Here is a 17,945-nt window from a genome sequence, read left to right as displayed (position 1 = left end):
GACTGCAGTAGCCCTTCGTCTTACCTCTCATCTCACAACACACAGGGTGCAAGTCTCCTTTCTGAAGGAGAGGCAGGAAAACTAAAGCGGTCCTTTTAGCCCAGTGATACTTCTCCCACCTAGCAGCTCAGTGTGTGAAAATGGACAGTTAGCTGAGTGTTCCTGCTCCAAAACAATGAACGCAAAAACCTGGAAGCCCAAGGTATCTCACAAAATCTACCTTTATTTATACATTGAAAAATAGCCCCGTACTGCCCACCCCCCATAGCACCAGGTATCCGTAGGAAACTCAGCATGTAGTTTGAAGCACAGACCTACTAGCTGGAAATATCAGTGAATGCTGGGGAAGCAGGGGATACAGTGTTGATACTGAAATATAGCGATAAGGCAAAGAAGATTATCCAGGTCACCCGAATCCAAGTTTGTTAGTTTCAGTCACCCTCCTTTCTTCCCAACGACCACATACTTCTCATTTGAAGACTGAAGTAGTAATTCATACATTGAAAGTGAAGCAATTTTAAAGTAGCTGATTTTTTGACAGAATTAGCATCCTTGCTGCATGTAAGTTTCATATAATTAATTTTCTTCACCATGAGGCTTAGAAGGTGCTTTCAGGTTCTGAAAAGCTAGGAGAGTTCATGGCACGGCCGTTCATAAGGCTGTTACTGAAACTTGATTCCTTGAGCCAAAGGTAAATCCTTGCTGTAGTTGATTGTACTGGAAGAGAAACAAGTATTTAGAGACCAGACTTGATCACCAAGACAGATTATGCAGTCCATTTCCTATGTACAAGGCTTCTGATTTCTGTCACACGTATGCGAAAGACTTCTGTAAGCAGTTTGTCTATTTAAAGTTATGAACTGACTTTAGTCCGGTTTTCAATACAGTAACTAAGTACAGGGGAAGATCATATTCCCCATTATCTCTTCCTTGATAGATCAAGGAGAAAGTAAAGTATAATTCTCTATTTAAGCTCTTAGTAAGAGAATGTCCATACAGAAAAATCAAGGTGGGATTTCTTGCATTCATAAGCCTTTGCATGGAAACCAAAGTTAGCACAGGTAAAAGCTAGGGAGGCCAGCAGAGAGTGGGAATGGTCAACTACTACAGCCTGCCAGGGGATTTATGGATAGATACCCAACATGTAGCTAAATCACCCACCACTGGCAATAGTGGCCCTCTCACTGTGGTTGCCACTTCCATGTATTTCCTAACAAGTTTCAGTAATTTAATTTTTAGCCAAGTTTAAAATCAGGCAAGAGGGGGAAAAAAACAGGTTTGGGTTTTTTTTTTTCCTTTTGAGGAACAGTGATTAAAGAAAGGTTTTTATCTAGACCCTTCAAATCATCTTCTACTAGGAACACATGTACATTCTTGCATGAAGAAAAGGCAACTCATACATGGTTAGCTCACATTTAGCAAAGATAACCTCCTGTAGTCAAGGATTTATGTTTTGAACTTTTGCAAGTTTATCTGTAATTTACAATTATTTGGAATTTAAAAAGACTGCTTTACCAAGTAGACCGTCTCATATAAAGTTTCCATGAATCACTTCCAGATTCTCTTCCCCCACCAGTGTGCTTTTCACCACCTGTAGGAAAAGAGGTTATAAACGAAAACTTGAGATTTTTTTTGAGCATGGGAATCTGGACTAACTCCAGGTGAGACATTTTATAAAAACTCATGGGAAAAACTATTCCTTTGCCCTTGTTCTGTATCTGAAATAATTTCCAGAACACCACCACATAAAACTCACACAGCTAGCTCTCTCCTCATGCTTGATCCAAAAAAATCTGCCTGGAGTTGCAAGTCTCATCATGCTGGCACCAGAGGACCTTAAGGTATTTCGTTTTAACGTGACACAAGATTACAAGAATGTGCTGGTTCTTGTACTGTTTAAATGGTAAGGTGAATATTTCTTCTTCCCTCCCCTCACTTCAGTCAGTATATACAAAAGAGAGAAATAAAGGCAAAAATGTATTTAAAGACTTTCTGACAAAAATACTTTATACTGTAATTTATATACACACATGCAAACATACACAACAAAAATGCTTACGACTGTTTTAATTAAAACTGTTTTAAACAGTTTTCCACTCAGCCGCATCTCTAAACACATTCAGAACATACTTCTGAGTTACATTCCCTTGATGAGGGAGGGGAAATGATACATGGAGTATTTAAAAACCAAATACAGGTATTTTTGAAAGCTGAAATCCAACTACCTCTAGTTAATTTCTGTTTTCTGCTAAAGCAGTATAATTCAAAATTAACTTCATTGATTTCTTCAGATTTAGTTATTTAAATGGACTGATTAAAACCTTGAAAAATAAGACGAGGAGACCTAAATTATACTAGTTTTACAGTGGTAACGCTTTATTCTCTTCCAGAGTCATTAGAAAAAAAATCCTCCCAGCTTTAAAAAAAATGAAGCCTGAGGAATAATATAATCCTAGAAGATTTCATCATTTAAATGATAAAGAAAAAAGCGTAAGTAACATACCAAAAGCACCTCCAATCTCAGCCCCGCTGGTTGGGATGTTGACATTCACAATGCCACAGTCAGATCCCTTTGGCCTACAAAAAGATAAGACACAATTACTCCTCACGATCAGGAAAGGCTCCTTCCCTAAAATGAGGGCTATAAAATGCTCAACTAACATTGTGCGTAGGTTTACAGAAGACATGAAAGACTGATCTTATGCTTCAGGAAGGTAGAAAAATAATTGAAATTATACCCAAGCCAGCGGAAAATCCTTCCCAAATCCTTGGTAAAGATACTGCTGGAAAGACCTTGTTTTACTTCATTATTCCAGGCAAAAACCTCCTCCTCCTCCTAAAAGGAGGATGTGACAATGGTTAAACCATGACCAAAGCAAAGCAGTTACAAAGAAGCACTGTGAGGAAAAACCCAACATACCACAGCCATAATGCAAATAAACTAAATGCCACTTGGCAAATACACGTGCACCAAGTCTGGGATAGGATACTTCCACCACTGCACAGAACACATAACCTGCTTTTGAGCTGGTTGATGTGAACAACAAAAATCTGTTCCTGTACAGACTCTCATCCTGACTTCAGTGATCTTCATAGAAAATGTAGCTACACAGTGAAGTAAGCTATTACAGTGGATATCCCACAGTGCAGAACAACAACTTCTTCAACAACACTTCAAGTGCCGGGACAATTACATGAACATGACATACATCTAAAATTTCTCTCCTGACTCTTCTATTAGCATCCTTGACACCTGACTAATTCCCCATTTTTATTTTACCTTAAATTTCAGCACATACAGTATGGGGGCAAATGTCTCAGTATGGACAATGGGTGCGTTATGAGGAAGGCCAGTCACAATGGTTGGTTCAACATAGTTTCCAGGGCGATTTATAACCTTCAAAACACATTAAAGAAGAAACAACTGAGTAAGTTCAAACCAGCATCGTGCTCAGTACTAGTGTAGGAAGGGAATCCTTCATGGTCCAATTACTATAGTTCTGCCTAGCAATCAGAAGGTCAGGTCATCTGAGTAGATAACATAAATTTTACTCATTTAAATATTTAAAATACAGAAGCATAACTTAGTCTACTAAGCAGGTAATCAAATCTCAAAGTCTAGCAGCTGACAAAAATCACTTCCTTTCTCCTTCTTTTAAGCTGATTAGAACTTTAAAGGTATTAGGAAAAAAGAAGGTGCCAGTGAAAGACAAGAACTGCCAGAACGTTAAGTCCATGAGAATTAAACATCCCATATGGTGAAGATGTGCAAGCGGCTCTCTTTAATCTTCAGTATTTCCTGAAGTTTGATATTGTGAATCCAAGGACAGAACAGCAATTTTTCTTTGTTATGTGTTTGATATCCACCATTTACATTGCTGTTTGTATTTTCACCATCACCTGCAGCTAGGGAGTAGTGCAAGGAACAGCCAAAAGCTCTTAGCTATTTCTTGGAGGAGAAGGTAGCTTCTAAGTAGACCCATCTTTACCCTAAAGACAGGATTGCAATTCAAACATTCTCAGACTGACTAACTTAACATCCTGTAGTGGCTGACAGGACAAACTGAGGTACACTCTTGGCCTAAGCCACCATGTTACTGTATATTTTTTCCTACAGCACTAAGCGTAGCAGGGAGAATACAAGTAAGTCACCTTTCCACCATAGACCACAGAGCCACCCTGTTGTTTTGCTTGTTCTACTGCACCAAGGAACATTTTCACTGCTTCTTTGGTATGAAGAGGCCCATACAGAGTGTCAGCTAAAAACAAAAGATCCAAAGACATACTTTCAGCAAAAACGTATACGATTTCAAATATTCTTATCATTACATTTTGGGAGTAATTATTTCATCATCAAAGACAAGCAGTATTAGCTGGATTCTTCATTTCCCTTTCAGAGTTTGTATTCTAAATGAAATCAGCTATCCCCACTCCCTGGTAAACTGCTAAAATCAAAAAGCTTTGATCTATAATCTCTTTGGAATTTAAACAGAAAGAAACAAACAGAAACTTGTCTCCTAAACCACTGAGTTGGAAATAGCTACTTACAATCCCACGGATCACCAATGCGGACCTGGGCATAGGCCTTAGCAAGCTTTGCCACCACCTCATCATGGATGCTTTCATGGAGGAACTAAGCAAAACAAGGTAGGAAGGTTGTAAGACAGCTCAGCCTATGTAACTGTTCCTGAAGTACTACTGCACTTTGAAGAGGGCTGAATGAAGTGTGGAGATAGTGTTGCTCACATTCAGCAAATCCCAAAGTTAAAAATAAACACATGAGAAAGGCCTCGAAACAGCACCAACACCATGAAATGAAGATTTAAAATCTTCACCATGAAGATTTAAAAGAAGCAAAGAAAAAAACCTGTTTTAATTTTACCTCATCTCAGATCAATGGTATCAATGTGTTCTGTAAACTCTTCAGTTAAGTGTTTTAGGACTAATACTCAAGTGATTTTTATTGCTATAATTTGAGGAATCACCGCCCTTCCTACACACCCAAAGTTAATCTGCATCAATTTTGATGAATATTTACACAATCAACCCAACTCTGAAAAGACTATACAGACACAGGCTGACATTGTAACACCTTTAAACTTGTTGAAAATGATTGATTAAAAATTAATAATAAAGCAAGCAACACACACCCTTGCTTTGCTGAAATCAAAACCCTGCACCAAAACTTGTAGCAGGCACAAGCAAAGAAGCTCTGGCAATGAAAACACAGAGAAATCCAGGAAGTATGGTAAGTTTTATTCTCCCGAGTTTTAGTACCAGCTACATTTAGAAACACATACAAAGAAACTCTTTAGAGCTAGAATTATAGTGGAATGACAAACTACCATCTTATTTTCCCATCATACTAATTTTTGACAAAGTAAAAATGTGTTTCAAAGATTATTTTTTGCTCTCCATATTAGGAATTGTTAGGCATTTTCTGAGCTAATTTGGAATTAAGTTTAAATTCAGAGCTACCTAAACCAGACAAAACACATTTACTCACCAGCCTTCTAGCAGTTGTGCACCTCTGACCCGCTGTTCCCACAGCGGCAAATAAAGCAGATGGAATGACTAGGTTCAGATCTGCATCTTCAAACACTTAACAAAAATTAAAACATCAGCATGTTATGAAGTAAACAGGCAGTTCACAAGACTTAAGACACTAAACAATATAATAAACTAACAGGTTGGTCAAGAACCATTAGGAATAGTCACACTAGCATAGCACACTAAGATATACAGAAACACCTCAAAACTCCTATTACTTTCACACCTGGAATTAGACACATGCAATTGGACATACATGAAGGTCCGAACAACTGAAGAGAGCCTTTTGCAATAAAGCTTGCAAAGAACCTCAGCTTCACTTTAATTCAAGAAACTACAAGCAATTTCTTCCCGTTTCATCACCTTGTCCTTCTCTCAATGAGAAGACGTCTAGCAGCATAAAGAAACAATGGTAAAGTGTATCCAGATGGCATACAAAAAAAGTAGCTAAAACGCACAGGTACACAATAATGTAGAATATAAGTGAGCTGAACAAATTCATCTGGCTAGAAGACATTGGGATGTTAAAGCAAAGCTAGTATGTATAAGCCTCAAAGGATCCCCAAAATGACACTCAGCTTAACCAGTCCCACAGAATTCTCTAAGTATCCAAAATTATTATTAAATTTGGGACAAAATCCAACCAAACAATGTTTATGCCATCATTCAAAGCCAATTCCAGAAAAAGCAGGACTTTTGTATGAAAAAGGAAACAATTTTCTAAGTATAAAGCAATTTTGTTCTACTGGCTGCGAAGCAGCACAGGAAAAAAGAAAGACCTGCTCAAATGTGGTTTTCAAAAAAGCTTACTATTCTAGATAGGCAATTACATTTGTTCATAATATGAGAAAGGTGAAACAGAAGGCTACAACACAACAGGACAGCAATTTAGGTATTTATCTAGCTTGTATTTTCTTTCTGCCACATTGCTCAGTTTCACAGTATTTATGTTATGTTTATCTGGGAACTAGATCATACCCTAAGCTACTTAAACCTGTAAAATGTGCTACTGAAATAAATACCTGCATGCTTTGCTTTCAAGTATCATAAGCGTCTTAGACTTTATATATATATGTACTTATATTCTAAAATGCTAGAAATGTGGTGTTCACAAAATTAGAACTATCCTAAAATAAATTTATTTAGCATTGTCCACATCCCAGTACTGGAGCTTCCTGCTCCTCCCATTCCCTTCTTCACGTCAATGGTGAATACATGTAAGAGCTTGAACTTTCATTTTTTATCTAAAACACCACCCCCTCCACAATACTGAAGACAGAAAAAAAAACAACATTCTACTACATACTTTTCAAACCCCCAGTGGGGGGGGGGGGGGGGGGGGGAAGAAAAAACCAGACAATTTGCTACAAACATTTGTATACTAACTTCTAAACATCAACTATGGGACTAAATTTCTACAGTGAGTATTACCAATAATGGCATTGTTTCCTCCCAGTTCCAGCAGACTTCGACCTAATAAAACCACACAAAACAAGTTATGTCATGCATACATGTATTCACTGCACCTCATTCAGTGAGCTCACGTCTAACTAGAGCTGAGTTTCATTAAACGTATTTTTCTGGATAGACAAAAAGTTTTAGGCATCACTGTCAACTAATCACTCTAGCCAAAGCAGAAAATTACACTGAATACTACATCTGTCACATATTGTGAAGAAAGATATCTGGAGAGCAGATAGGGCAGAAAGAAGCTTAAAAAAATAGGCCAAAATAGCACTGGAAAGGAAAAGATGAAAACAGAAAAAGTTGCAGCATAAATACTATGATGCAGACAAAGAAGAGGAGGAGGTGCTACGGAGATCAAAACGCATACATAAAATTTAACCAGGTTTGTTTATTTCTCTGGCAACTGTTTTATCTCAAATCTGAGAGAAGGAATCACCATCTACTTCTGGATGAACCTTTGCAATCTGTTCTGATTTTTTTTTGTTGTTTTTACACTCCTATGAACTTCAAATGTATAAAATGAGAAAATCCTGCTCACAAGGTTTTCTGTTTAAAACTAAAAAGTTAGAATCCAGCAGCTGTGCATGGACTCGTGCCTGTACACTTTTAATTATTTGCAACAAAAACACCACCTCAAAAATCTTAACTTTTCTCCTGTATTTGTAAGGAGTAAAAGGCGAGGGGGCATTTCTCCATGACCACATTGCCAAAACACCATAGGCCCTGGCTGTTCATCTTGACAATCTCCATACAATTATATTCATGGAACCGCCCTGCAGAATTAACTGTAGGATCATGGATTTCTGGATACCCTGGAAAAAACACTGAGTTGTGACAGAACTAACAGAAAAATGCAGTATCTAGCTCTGAGCAGTTTCAACATCCTATTTCCACCAAGTTAAAAAAAAAAGCTAACACAAGAAATAAGTGAAACAAGCTGTTATTTTAAAATCCTATGGGGCTCCCCTGCCTTTTCCAACCATGGAAAGAAATGAAGTGGCGGAGACCCCACACACTCACCAAATCTCTCCTGAACCATGAGCGCTACCTGCTTGCCCACTTTCGTGCTGCCAGTGAAGGACAACAGGTCCATTCGCTCATCTCTTGCCATTGCTGTCCTGCACAATGGGAGACATACCACCACGTTCAATGGAAGAGCAGACAGCTGGTAAAGGTGCTTGCACCTTCCACATAAACCAACTTCAACCAGAGAGATCTTTTAAAGTCAGAGCCACTTATTTGAAAACATCAGATAATGACTGAGCAGACAGCAGGAAAGCTTCTTCTTAGTCAGAAAAGAGGAACAAGGCTGTTTCCTTCCCCCTTTTCAGATCATAAGAGCATCACCTGTACTAATTTTGAAATTCACTCTGAAGTATGTAGTGAGATCAGCTCCTATGGTTATGTTCCCTAAGAAAATATGCACACCTATGACTTTTTTTTAATGCTTACTATCTGTTTTGCCTTCTCTTGAAATGCTCAAAAGATACATCTGAATATACATTTGTGCTGGGAATTACCACATTGTAATAAATCCAACAAAACAATTTGATTTGTACAGCTTCCAAGCACAGGTATGCATCTATGAGCAAGTGCAGAGTCCTATGTGAGCATGGAAAATGGGGAAGTATTCTCCTCCACAAGTGGTCCAAAAGGCCAATGGGCTAGAAATTGAAAACTCTTAAGAACATGATGAGTGGAATTTTGTATTAGCTGTATTCTTTGGGTGTAAGCACATGCAGAAGTAGAATATAAACTCAGTCATGTCTCTTCATTAAATATCTAGTAAGTTATTTGTTAGCCCCATGATCTCACAACAGCAAGTAGAAATACATATTATGTCTACAGCAAGGCCAGAGTTTCAGACCAGTTGTTCCAACCCAAACTATTCTATGATTCTATAAAAATGATGGCAACAGGTATGTGCATGTACTGGGAACTCCTGGAGATCAGAATAACTTTACAAGAAGTACCTCAAAGAATATTCTTTATCCTCTATACATCTTCACGAAACACAAGAACTGTTACGTACCCAATGTCTGCTCCACCACAAACCAGAGAACAGATTGCTCCAGGCACTCTGTTATCCTCCAAGACTTTGGCAATTATCCTAGAATCAAAGATGTAAAAATTTTGGAGATTTCTGACAGGTGCATATAATAGGGAATGAATCATTAAAACTGTCTGACCATGCACCTGAAGAAGCTATAGATTTTTAGAAAGCTGCAGTCTTACAGTTAATTGACACATAGTTTGTACAATACTTAACACACTTCTCTCATCAAGGACTTTGGTGTTACAATCATAGCTCACACAAAAGTAAGACTCTAAAATATATTCATTATGTGCCCACGCAACTGGCACAGACAAGTATTAGATCAGTGTGTAAAAACCTTGGCCATACAGTCTTTCACCATTAGAAAGAGACATTTATATAACATCATGGATTTATATAAAATACTCATAAGTAATTTGGGGCCATTGTTCTCAGGAATTAATATTAAAGCTACAAGACTTGCTAACTAGTTATTTTAAAGGGGCCTATTTATATTTAGCATTTAAAAATAAATGTTATTCGTAGCACACAATAGGTAAGTATTTAAAATGCTAATATAGTAAGCAAAGTAACAATAAACCTAGAGTAAGCGTCACTATGACATTTACTCTTTGGACTTTGCCTTTTTATCAAGAATGAGTTCTGAACCCTGGAAACACATGCTAAGGTGTTACTACGTTTGGATAATAAAGACTGTGTGAAGGCATCTTCAGGATATAGGTCTACACAGCCAGCCAGCAGAATGTGCCAAGCAACTGGGTGCTGATGTTGGGCTGAGACTCCCAAAAAAAGGGATGATTCTGAAACATGAGTGCGTGATTGAGGGAAGCTGAATTTCATGAGCAATTCATCTTCTGCAAGGAAGCAAACCACATAGCTAGCCCTACTTCAGCAGAAGAACAGCCCTGGTCCCAGAAAAAACTAGCCAACAGTATCGGTAACATCCTATATATACACTGTTACTTCTTAGTTAACAAAGGGAAAGCAGTTTTTCTGACCGCTAAGCACTAACTCAAACAGAAAAGAAGTTGTTTAAAAAGCAAAACAAAGCAAAGAAACTTTGAACTCACTTTGTAACAGCAACACTAATGAGGGATGTTGTAGGAGCACCCTTCCTAAAAAGAAAAAAAGAAAAAAAAAATTATTTTCTTTTCAATTCTTTGAGAATAAGAAATAATTCAAATATGCAATTTTTATGGTATCTCAAATACAGCACACTTTTGTTAGGCTGGTTTTCAGGTGCGTTTTAGAACAGGAACTCAAGCGTTTCTTCCCACAGCTAAGCATTCAGAGCTTCTACCGAAATCCGCATGAACAAGAGCTATGCCAGACATTAGAGTGAAGCAGGTAGATGAAAGCGAAGCAGGAGTGGGGAGAGGAAGTAAAGTTACTTATTTAGATTCTTAGTTTTAGCTGTACCAATTCTGAAAATATTAACTGTCCGCTACCACTGCTGCAAGACCTCAGGCTGGGTTCTTTATTAACAGGCCATTTGGCTAAGTCCTGGACAGATCTGCATCTCAATACCTCTTAAAAGAGGTTACCACAAAATAAAACAAAGCTCTTCGATTCTATCTCACGTGGGCTTAATTTCTATTTATTTTTAGGTTCACTTGTAGTCAAATACACAGAAACACCAGACATTTTGTAAAAATTTCACGCCTGAGATAATAGCTCTCTAATTTTAAAATACTGTTAGCACATTGGAGAGCTATATCTTACCAGAGGCAAGCGTTTCCACAGATCATTGCAATTGCGCTGTTCCACCCATAAACCGCTACAGGGAAGTTAAAGGCCGTGATGATTCCTACTAACCCAACGGGATTCCACTGCTCTATAAGGGCATGGCCGGGTCCTGAAGGCAAAGACACAACATAATGCAGTTTGCATGCATTTAACGTTTTTTTTAAAAAGGAAACCATGTGAGCAAGGGGCCTAGCATCACTCCTCTGTCCAGCAGAGCATTAGCTTGTGGAGAACTGTTTTATATGTGCTCTGCAGCTTCCAGGAACAACATTAGCTAGATTGTGGGAAAACCTAGTAACATGACAACATGAAGTTTTACTCTTTTAACTATTCAGTTAACAGAATGATGATTGTTTGCTAATCAATAACTGACAAAAAGGTCTCTCATTTCTAAGTATACTGCTGAACTTTTTACATACTTTCCTCTAGCACCTTCATTAACAAAGAAATCGAAGAGAATCTAATGCTTCAAAGAGTGGAGAGAAAATCTGTTGCCTCTCTTGCTATACGCCACAGGCTAGGTACTTCATTAGGTGGCGCTAGTGCCTACCAGCACATCTATTCCTAGATAACATGCTCCCTAAATAACTCACAGTACAGAGACTTTGCTGCACTACATCACTGTATATTTAAGATAGAACTCCGTCTCTTCATTTGTACAAAAAAAAACCCACAACACACAAACCACATACTTACTTTCTGAAGGCAAAATAGGTCCACCAATCATTCGGGACAAACCAACAGCATAGTCGCAGACATCAACATACTCCTGCACTTCCCCAACACCCTCGACAAAAATCTTTCCCATTTCCAAAGAGACCTGAAAAAATTAAAGGCAAGACAAAATTCTTTCTTAAAAAATTCCCTCGCATCCCCAATACATTTTGTCTCTCTCTGATGTCAGGTATATCTGTACACCAAGTCAGATTTAATACACATTTTTCCATTAGAAGAGATTCACCTCTTCCTGAGCTATTCACAGCTTAAAGAAAGAACACAATAGACAACTAGACAGGAGTCACATTCCCATACAATAGGAAGACATAAGAAGAGGAAATTAATGAACAGAGGAAATTAAAAATAATCTACTGAAAGGAATATCCAACAGTAATGAGGTTCATAGGTTTAGATCAACGAAACACTGAGTTTCCATCACGACGTTTGCATACATTGTGGACCAGGCATGGAATAAACTGGAAAAGAGGGATTACTCCGCTCCAGCAAAAGAAAATGGTCATTTACATTTTTCATAAGCAAACTACTCATTTTACAACATCTGAAAGTGAGTTTCAGAGATTCCATTTTCAGACACTGCTGAAAATGTCTACACATCTTTAGTATTTTAGTAACCTGGGATGTTCAGGATCTTTTTTTTTTTTAGCTGAAGTCAATCCTAAACTATGTCCTTCTGTTAAAAGCATGTTAGGTGTACGCAGCAGACATATAGATTATCAATGAGAATAAGCTGGTATTTGAAGACATTTTCCTCCAAAAGTGAGAAAATTCACTAACTTAGAAACTGAGAAGTCACCCATTTACCCCCACTCAATTTTACAGTCATGCTCTGATATCTTGGTGCGACTTTCATGCAGATATCACCTACCACTTTAGATTGATGGTTGTACTTTGAAAAAGCTGTTAAGTGAGGAATCAGGTTCGAAGGATTGCCACAAGATTTTATTCCGCATGCAAAGGTTAAAATAAAGGTGATTAAATGTATTTCTAGGTATTTCTATGATGCCTGTGGTCATCTCGAGACAGAAGGAATAGCCCCTATCTGTGACCAGAAATGGAGGAGCATCAGACATATTTACTAAGAAACACAGTGTTGAGTCTTTAAGCGCAGCAGAGATACATCTGGATACTTGACAAGGACATTGTGAGGCAAGGCTGGAAATTTCCAATGGCATATATAACAGTGAGTTGCCATACCATTCCCTTTTACATATCCTAAAGCCAGGAAAAGTCCTAAAACCTGAATACCTATGGCACAGCTTTCACCCCAAAGTTCATCCCCTAATCTGGAAGACCTGAACAGACAACTTATCTGTTTGGGAAAACTAGAAAAATGCTCTGGCAATAGGCAACAAGTTTTGTCCAAGGAACATACAGCAAACTTCTGTCTGTCCACACTCACCAGGGAAGCTGTACCGTTTCTGAATATAAAAGAACATTAGCACTCTAATTCCACCACAGAAACTCTGCTGAGGAGACAACATTAAGGGAAACAGCAGAACAAAGTTTTATGGGTTAACAATATGGGCTTGACTACACATGGAGTTATTCACTGACAGCTGTTTCTGAATAGCAGCTCATATAGGCAAGCCCTGTAAAAGGAAAGTGGCAAGTTCCCCACTTGCCTCCTTTTCTTCCCTAGCAACTAGCAGGTGTTTTAAAGGAGTGGTCCTTCAACCTTTACGTCCTGCACAGCACTGCAAGAAGATCTCATTAAGACCATCTCACCTTCTGAAGTCTTACACCTCCACATGTCAGTTCGCAAAATCCTGCAGATCACCAGAAAGAGCTCAAGGTTAAAAGCTCTGTATTAGAGGAAGGTCTTTTTCAGGACACTTTTAGTATCAGACAGTGCCCCTACCTGACAGGCAAGTGGGAAAACAGCAGGGCAACAGTTGTAACGCTCCTCCAGACCAGAGTATAGGCTCAGCATTAATTACACTTTCTTTTCCTGTTATATATTATAATTTTCAGTGTAGGATGCCAGAATGCAATCTTACTTTTTTTTTTCTTTTCCTTTTTTTTAATTAAAATTTCTTTAGGCAAGCTAACAGAACTAACAGCATTTTAACAATTATTAAGGTTAGTATTGCAGAGTGGTACGTTAAAAACCAAGAAAAACAGTTTTGACACACACCCTCCTACCTGCCCCTCCCCCCAGCAAAGTTAAGCCGCTTCTTAAAACACCTTACCAAGCTTCCTAGAACTTTGATTTTTTGTCTCAGGGCATCACCAATCTGTCGCACTATTTCTCCACGCTTAGGTGCAGGGATCTAGTCAAAACAAAAGAAAACAGAAGAATCTATTTGAGATTGAACATCTGTGACTTCTGCTGCATATATACTGCTAGTTTTCTACCCCTGCAGTAAGAAGTCACTGACAGCTGTGCTTTTTCCCCTACCTTCCCAAGACATTGTTACTCGTTCATTTTTATCATGCGCACTGCTTTACAAGAAACTGTTTCCTGCCTCACAGAGACTGGTAACAGTGCACACATTTATGTCTGTTCAAAACTTCAGTTCCACTGAATATTGCCAGAAACATTCAGATTATTAGTTCTGCTACTTCTGTTCACCTACACTACCCACAATGCCCCCAAGCAATCAGCTGCACCTCAAGAAACAAGCATTTTTTATAAAAGCACACTTACCTGGTTTCTGAGCTTCTGAAGTGTACTTAACATCACATTTTCAAACTTCTTGTTTCAGTATGACAATGGCTGCTGACATTTATTTTGTTAGCAGATGCTAAGACACACAGAAGTCTCAATCACGGAAAAATTAAACCCATATACCAAATATTACTAGATTTTTTTTTAATGTAGTATCAGTATGTTAGATAATAATCAATAGCCAGGATCAGTAATAAACCATATGCCACATAACAGGATTTACAGGATTAGAAACTGCTGATGAACAGGCAGCTGGAAAGACGAATACAGAAGTGATGAATACATAAACCACGCAAGCATATCTCTTTACAGGCAAAATCTTTCAGATAAGCTCATTAAAAAACCCCAAAGTTCACAAACTAAAACCAAACAGCTTTGAGACGAGGCTTTAAAGCATTTGATCTGTTGATTCTTTGTTATCAGTTAGACTGTTTTCAGATTATTTCCAAACACATTAGGAGCTGGCATGCACTCACCAACGTCGTATTCACAAATTGTAACAAAACAACATGTACTAACATATCCTGAGGAAGCTGCTGTGTTTGTCCTAAACATTGTTCTCTTCAGGCAAGGCAAACTACTTTGTTGGACAAAATACAAAATGCCCAATACCTTACAAAATTCACGTTTCAGCTTGTATCAAAGAAGTGGCAGGTAGTTATAAAAACCAAGCCTGGCACAGCCGGCAAGAGAATGGATGCTGGCTGGACACAGCTTGTACAGGGACACTGAGAACTACAGCTTGCTAAGGAAAAATAGCTTAGCTATTGTCTGACACAGCAACGTAACACTAAAGTTTTGGAATAACGTAGCTGTTTTGTGAAATACCAGGACAGCTGGTGAACAAAAAAGCACACTCAAAGCCAGGAGTCTTCCTCACCCCATGAGAACAAGATTATCACCACAAGTTAGGTATCCAAATATTCTGCAGACTTCTTGCAGGAGAAGGCGTGTGGCAACAGGAAGTTAAACACACCCACAGGGATAATTTGCTCGCTACAAGGTTTCTGAACTTCAGCAGACCCCGTGGCAATGGTTTACAGGCACAAACCTGGGTAAATTTGCCAGGCTTTTCAAAACAAACATTTTCCACAAGTCAATGTCCTCATCTTTGTACCTCGATGGTAATGTGCACAAGTTGTCTGGGTTTGTTTCTTGAGGTCTTCATTGCAGATTTTTGCTTTAATGCAACATACACAATATGAACATGTTTTTATACCTCCACCTGACAGGGCAATTTAATGGCCTTCACCTGCCAGAGATAGGTTATAAAAGATAAGTCTCTGTTAACTTACATCAGCCCAGACCTTCCACGCCTCTTTAGCCTTCTTTACTGTTTCTTCATAATCCTCCAAACTAGCCTACATGAAGAAGCACATCAAAGAAAAAGTTAGGAAAACCAAAACAAATGCCACAGAAAAGCTTCTGCATCCAACTCAAGACTTCTCTAGTGGATAGTACTGCACTACGGAATACCACTTTCACAGGAAATTTATATCCTGCCATAGTTTGGTCCCAATATGGCATGTTGAGTTGCTTAAAGTTACTGTCCAGGAAAAGCATATGTGCTGCCTAAAGAAAAAAAAAAACCGTGAGCAGAAATTTTCCTTCATATGACGAAGGATGCTCCATGAATAGTTATATGGGAGGCATTCATCATATATTCATATATGTTCTTTCATGTTAGATACTACTACTATCAACAATATTAAACAAAGGCTGTGAGGGCTGTCCGACCCCATCAGCCTCACTGGACATCAAAGGCTAACTGAATCCTAATATGCAAAAGGGGTAGGTTAGCACCACAGCACTATTCTCACACGAAAAACTTTCACAAATTTACCACGTGAATGCCACGTTGCTCTCCTTCATACCTCCCCCTGGCCACTCAGCTCCACTGAACAGCCGCAATCCACCCCTGTTTTGCAACTCCCTCTAGAAACAAACGACAACGGGCAGGAGAGGCCCTCGCTCTTCCCAACAATACTTGCAAGAACGGGGGGGGGGGGGTGGGTGGGGGGTGAACAGCCTGTTTTTCTTCCCAGAAAAACCACAGGCTTATTTCCAGCAGACGGCCCGAGCTGTGATGAGCTCCGCCAGCCGCCTCTGGATTCAACATCCCCTGGACCCCTGCTGTCACCCACCCCGGCGGGTTCGTCCCCTTCGCGAACCCGGTCGAGAGGAGGAACAGCTCCCAAACGAACGCCCAAACGCCCCTCGCTCCCACCACGGGGGCCGGAAGGCTCCTCCCTTCCCAGGAGCCGCTGGGTCCCCGCCCCCCGGGCTCCCCCGGCCGGGCCGGGCCGAGGCGCGCTTACCTGCCGGACGCTGGCTATGGGCTCGTTGTTGGCGGGGCAGTACGTCGTCACCACCTAGAGCAGGAGGAAGGATAAGCACCGCGGCCGCGCTCGCCCCTTAACCCAGCGGAGGGGGCGCAACGCCCAGGGCCCCGCCGAGGGCCAACCGCGACGCGGCACCGCCACACCGCCCCCCCCCCCCCCCCCAGGACCCGGCTCCCGCGGGGCCGCTCCCCCGCCCCAGGCCGCGCCGCCGCCCGCACCTGGCCGCCGCCGCCCCAGCGCCCGTTGTACACGCCCGGGTTCTCCTCCTGCAGGCCCAGCTCCCGCAGCCAAGCGTAGCGCGGCTGGCTGACCAGCAGGGTAGACATGGCGGCCGCCGGAGGCCCGGCCCGCAGCGGCAGCAGCGCGGCGGCAGCGCGGCGCAACCCCAGCATCGCCGGCGGCCGCCCGGGGTGGGGGGAGGTGGGCGGGGCGGGGGTCACGCGGCAATCGCCGCCGCGCACCGCCCCCGCACCGCCCCCCTGCCGCCGGCGCCGATTGGTGGGGGCGCGGCGGCGCCCCTCCGCCGGGTCCCGCCCCCGCCCGGCCGCCCCGTGGCCCCCCCCAGGCTTTCGGCGCCCTGCCCCCCGCCTGCCTGCGGCCCGCCCGCCGCCGCCGGGCCTGCATCGGGCCTGCCCCCCGCCCGCCGGCTCCCTGCCCGACCGCCCCGGCTGGAGGCGAATGGGGTAGAGCTCAGCCCGTGCGGAGTCCCAAATCCGCCCCCGTTGCAGTGTCCCCTCAAGGGCTGCCACGCACGGCGGAGTGCGGGGGCAGCGGAGTCCCCCAGCCGAGTATTTCTAATAGCAGGGGAAAATAAGAGCACACAGGCATCAAAACAGGGAGAAAACTGTAGTCCAGTTTTCAACAAAATTGCAATAATTTTGTTATAAGAGCAATAATAATACTACTAATGTGTAGGAGTATGCATTACCGTTTTCATTCTTTAATACCGTGCTCAAATCTCGATGAAAAGAGGTGGCTTCAGCTTCTAGGCCAGCCACTTAACCACGCGCCAGTGTTCGTGATTTTGCGGTCTTCGTATTTCTCCTTTCCCGTATACAGGATTAACATACTTACCTCACTTGATCTGTACTCATCTTGCAAAACAGCAAGTGATTTTTATCCCATATTTTTAAACTGTAATTCCCCATGAGAGGCTTTCAAAATTTAGATGACCTATCATGATCACGAAATACTGGATTTTTTTCAGGAATGCAGTATTTTCTGAATGACCAATTAGGAATAAACCGTGATACTCAGCTTTAAATGCCTTAGCACATACTTAAAGGAGAGAAGAAAAATGCCACTGATCTCAAGAATGCCGTAATTTATTTTTTGGTTTCCACAACTACACACTTTTGCTTACTGTGAATTGCATTAG

At 40.9% G+C, this 17,945-nt stretch overlaps 1 protein-coding gene across 1 annotated transcript; it reads right to left on the bottom strand.

Moving 5' to 3' along the window:
- Positions 1 to 203: 203 nt before the first annotated feature.
- ALDH7A1 (aldehyde dehydrogenase 7 family member A1) lies at positions 204 to 16,962 on the bottom strand. Its single transcript, XM_076363288.1, has 18 exons — positions 16,786 to 16,962; positions 16,544 to 16,597; positions 15,521 to 15,586; positions 13,747 to 13,827; positions 11,516 to 11,639; positions 10,796 to 10,928; positions 10,144 to 10,188; positions 9,050 to 9,127; positions 8,038 to 8,135; positions 6,982 to 7,023; positions 5,507 to 5,601; positions 4,549 to 4,633; positions 4,153 to 4,259; positions 3,281 to 3,397; positions 2,739 to 2,836; positions 2,504 to 2,577; positions 1,516 to 1,591; positions 204 to 717 (listed from the first exon to the last, which is right to left on the bottom strand). Exons 1-18 carry the CDS (start codon positions 16,957 to 16,959, stop codon positions 663 to 665), a joined length of 1,602 nt encoding a protein of 533 aa, XP_076219403.1. The 5' UTR covers positions 16,960 to 16,962; the 3' UTR covers positions 204 to 662.
- Positions 16,963 to 17,945: the final 983 nt, after the last annotated feature.

This window comes from Aptenodytes patagonicus, chromosome Z (genome assembly GCF_965638725.1).
Source record: "Aptenodytes patagonicus chromosome Z, bAptPat1.pri.cur, whole genome shotgun sequence".
NCBI lineage: Eukaryota > Metazoa > Chordata > Aves > Sphenisciformes > Spheniscidae > Aptenodytes > Aptenodytes patagonicus.
The sequence above is the reverse complement of the archived record's forward strand: the minus strand, read 5'-3'. Positions and strand labels throughout refer to the sequence as shown.

What these genes read in the sequence shown, in the direction of transcription:
- ALDH7A1 (XM_076363288.1), bottom strand. Translation starts at nt 16,959, where the DNA reads ATGCTGGGGTTGCGCCGCGCTGCCGCCGCGCTGCTGCCGCTGCGGGCC. An exon ending in TGTGGTGGAGCAGACATTGG is followed by an intron (nt 8,136 to 9,049) that starts GTACGTAACAGT and finishes CCCATTGTGCAG; the next exon opens with GACAGCAATGGCAAGAGATG. An exon ending in GCACAACTGCTAGAAGGCTG is followed by an intron (nt 4,634 to 5,506) that starts GTGAGTAAATGT and finishes TGTTTTGCTTAG; the next exon opens with TTCCTCCATGAAAGCATCCA.